Genomic DNA, 3,735 nt, shown 5'->3' with positions numbered 1-3,735 from the left:
CTCCTCCTCCTTCCCCTCTCTCTCTCTCTCTCTCTCTCTCTCTCTCTCTCTCTCTCTCTCTCTCTCTCTCTCTCTCTCTCTCCTTTCGGCTGCAGGCCAGTCCAGCCCATATGCCCCCATCTCAGTCCTTCTGCAGTAGCTCAGGAACACCTGGGAGTCCAAGGGCTGAGACCAACTGATCTCCCGCCAGCCGCCTTAACCCCAGAGACCTTCGACCCAAGAGCTCCACCCCCGGGGGACCTCAGACTGGGATCTCCCCATGCCTGGAGTGGAACTCAGCGGCTTCCCCTAGCCTGGGGTCCGCCTGGTGCCGCATGGAGTAAACTCAGTCAAAGTCCCGAGCTTCTACATCCCCTGAGTGGCCTGGGGCGGCAGACACACGGGATCCACAACTCAGCCCAACAGGACCCACACCCACGCACGGGCACCACAGCCCCACGTCATTTCATGTTCAATGACATTATTCTATAGTTCATTAATATTTGTAAATGTTATTTATTTTTATTTTATGTGTGTGGGTGTTTTCTCTGAATGAGTTATCTGGCACACTTTCAAAGTGTTTTGTTACAGGGTAAGGGTGGAGGACAGGTCTTATTTGTTTTAAAGATTTTTTTTTTTTTTTTACATAGAAGCTTTTTAGTTTATTTGTTCCTCTCAGAAATCTGCACATCACAGCAGAACATCAAGTCACCGAAGATCTACTCCTTTGGCTTTTTACCAGCACCAACATTGGCCTTTGCAGTCCCCCTGACCTTCTTCATCCTGTTCTTGCGTTCCTTTCGCTGTTTTCGGGAAGTCTTTTTCTTCTCATAAAGGCCATGTCTTGCAAGCCTGTGTTTAGGCTCATTCTTCTTTGCATAATCTAAAGAGTCATAGATCATGCCAAAGCCAGTTGTCTTGCCACCACCAAAGTGTGTTCTGAATCCGAATACAAAGATGACGTCTGGTGTGGTTTTGTACATTTTGGCCAGCTTTTCCCGGATTTCTGTCTTTGGTACTGTTGCCTTCCCAGGATGAAGGACATCAATGACCATCTGTTTCCTCTGAAGCAGACGGTTTGTCATGAACTTCCTGGTCCGGATGGTTACCGTGTCATTCATGATGGCTACGGTGCCGGGGCTGTAGAGGAGGAAAAGAGCTAAAGATGTTTTTTAATGATGCCCAGTGGTATGGTTACAATTACTGTAGTTCGACAAACAAATCCATGGGCAATCAGGAATTGGGACGTTACAGGCTGACAAGAATAACACTGTGGGAAGAAAAGCTGTTCCTGGAATCAAGGACCCAATATGTCTTCTCCCTGAGATTCTGTCTGTTCTCATCCTGGAGTTCATCTTGCCTGAGCCAGTTTTCTGTTTCCCCACAGATTGGACAGAGAGGGTCCCTTTGAAAGAAATAGCCCAGGTTTCTCTTGCTTTCTGTTCCTCTTGATCAGTCTACAGTTGTTCATGTTGACCACAAGAGGGCAGCAGATTACAGCAAAATTAGAGGTCCTTAAACTGGCGTGGACACAATATGCTTGAAACAACCAGTAACAAAGTCTCATGTCCTAGCTCATTTCCTACACTGAGTTATTGTTCCCAAATATAGATCATACTGTCGTTATGTACATTATTTCTAAGTTATTAGAGGATTTCCCTCAGAAGCAGAACAATAGTGCCTGGAAACACAGTTTTGTTTTATTGTCTTTTAAAAAACATTTTCGTTCTTTTTCGTTTTTTAGTGAAAATCATATTGCATTGAACTCACAAATAAAAATGTTACACTGCATGGATTAGAATGGTCATTCTGAAGCCACAGGGCTTTCTTTTGGGTTTTACACATTCACTATCAATCATAAAGAAAAGAAAAATACAAACAATACTTCGGAGTTGAAACTAGAAAACTAACTAGCTTTCTGTTCTTTTTCACATGTCCTGTGTCCTTTTGCTTACTTCCCATCATGCCCTGTCACCTAAGAGCACCCTTTTGGGGTTGCCATTGTAAATGTTACACTAAGGTCACACTTAAACCTATTTCCATAAATGCGTATCAGTGTTATATGCTGGAATGTTACATACGAGAGAAAACAAGCATGTTGTGTGACCTCCTGTAATATTACTCATTCTGAGTTCATCCATCTTCCTGAAAAATTCTGATCTCATTCTTCTCTAGAGATGAATAATATTCCATTGTTTATATGTACGAGGTTTTCTTTGTTCGTCCATTTGTTGACAGACATCTAAGTTGGTAATTGCTATAGTAACTAGAGCAGGGTTCTACTTGGATGTGCAAATGTCTCTGTGTAGGATATGGAGTGGAATCGCTGGGTCATATGGTAGGTGTTGTAGTCATTGTTGTATTGCTGTGAAGAGACTCCATAACCACAGCAACTCTTACAAAGGGGCTTGGGACAGTTTCAGAGATTCAGTCCAGTGTCCTGATGGTGGGAACATGGCAGCGAGCAGGCAGATGTGGTGCTGGCTTGCCCTTTTGAGACCTCAAAGCCCAGCCTCAGTGACACACTTCCCCCAAACAAGGCCACACCTCTTAATCCTTTCAAAGAGTGTGAAAGATCAAGCATTTAAATCTGTGAGTATATGGGGGCTGTTCTCATTCAAACCACCATAGTAGTTTTAGACTTAAGTTTTTGAAGAACCTCCACTCTGATTTCCATGATGGCTGCATTAATCTGAACTCCCATCAGCAGGGAATAAAGGTTCTTTCTCCACGTCTTCTCCAACATCCGTTGTCTTGACGGTAGCCATTCTGACAAGGGTGGTATCTCAACGTAGCTTTAGAATACAAAAGCAAACAAAAAGGACTAGGGATGTTGAACACTTTGTTAAATGGTTGCCGCCCACTTTGTTTTTCTTTGAAAAATGTCTGCTCTGTTCGTTAGTCGATTTGCTGATTGGCAGTCTTATCACTTGGTATTTAATTTCTGCAGTGTTTGGATGCTCTGGCTATTAGTCCCTTGAGTGAAGCATATAGAGATTTTCTCCCTTCCCATGGGCTCTCCCTGCATGATGCTGGCAGCATCTTTTACTGTGCAGAAATGTCTTGCTTCCATGTAGATCCATCTGCTGATACTTAGGCTAGTTCTCACTCTACGCAGGAAATTCTTGCCTTTGCCAGTATCTTGGAGACTATTTCTTAGGTTTTTATCTGATAGTTTTAGCACTTCAAAGTTTAAAAAAAATGTTTTATTGGGTATTTATTTATTTTACATCCTTAACTGCAGGTTCCCTTCCCTCCTCTCCTCCAAGTCTCTCCCTCTCTTGTCATCTCCTCACCCCCATGTCCACTTCTCCAAGGACTTTGGTCCATTTTGCATTGATTTCTTTATACAAAGTAAGAGTTACTAATCTAATTTCATTCTGCAGGTGAATATCCAATTTTGCAAGCATGTTTTATTGAAGGGGCTTTTTTTTTTCTAGTGCATGCTTTTGACTCCTTTGTCAAAAATTAGGTGACCACACTTTGTCTGTTTATTTCCAGGTCTTGTATTCTGTCCCATTAGTCTTCCTTTCTGTTTTTATGCCAGTTCCAGACTGGTTTTGTCACTATAGCTCTGTAGTATAGTTAGAGGTCAGGTATTACAATACGACTAGCTATGATTTTACTCCGTTTCTCCATATCTGATAAGTCTAGTTTATCCACAGTGTACTTTAGCTTCAATATTTCTTTGGTTACTTTTGGTTTGTAGCTAAATATGAGAGTGGGGTATTGAAGTCCCATCCCTAATATTGTATC

At 42.4% G+C, this 3,735-nt stretch overlaps 1 protein-coding gene across 1 annotated transcript; it reads right to left on the bottom strand.

Moving 5' to 3' along the window:
* Positions 1-626: 626 nt before the first annotated feature.
* On the bottom strand, positions 627-1,124 carry LOC114620388 (40S ribosomal protein S24). Its single transcript, XM_028766476.1, has one exon. It carries the CDS (start codon positions 1,098-1,100, stop codon positions 699-701), a length of 402 nt encoding a protein of 133 aa, XP_028622309.1. The 5' UTR covers positions 1,101-1,124; the 3' UTR covers positions 627-698.
* Between the last annotated feature and the right edge of the window lie 2,611 nt (positions 1,125-3,735).

Source organism: Grammomys surdaster, unplaced genomic scaffold (genome assembly GCF_004785775.1).
Source record: "Grammomys surdaster isolate TR1022 unplaced genomic scaffold, NIH_TR_1.0 168, whole genome shotgun sequence".
Lineage (NCBI taxonomy): Eukaryota > Metazoa > Chordata > Mammalia > Rodentia > Muridae > Grammomys > Grammomys surdaster.
This window is presented reverse-complemented; position numbering and strand designations above follow the sequence as displayed.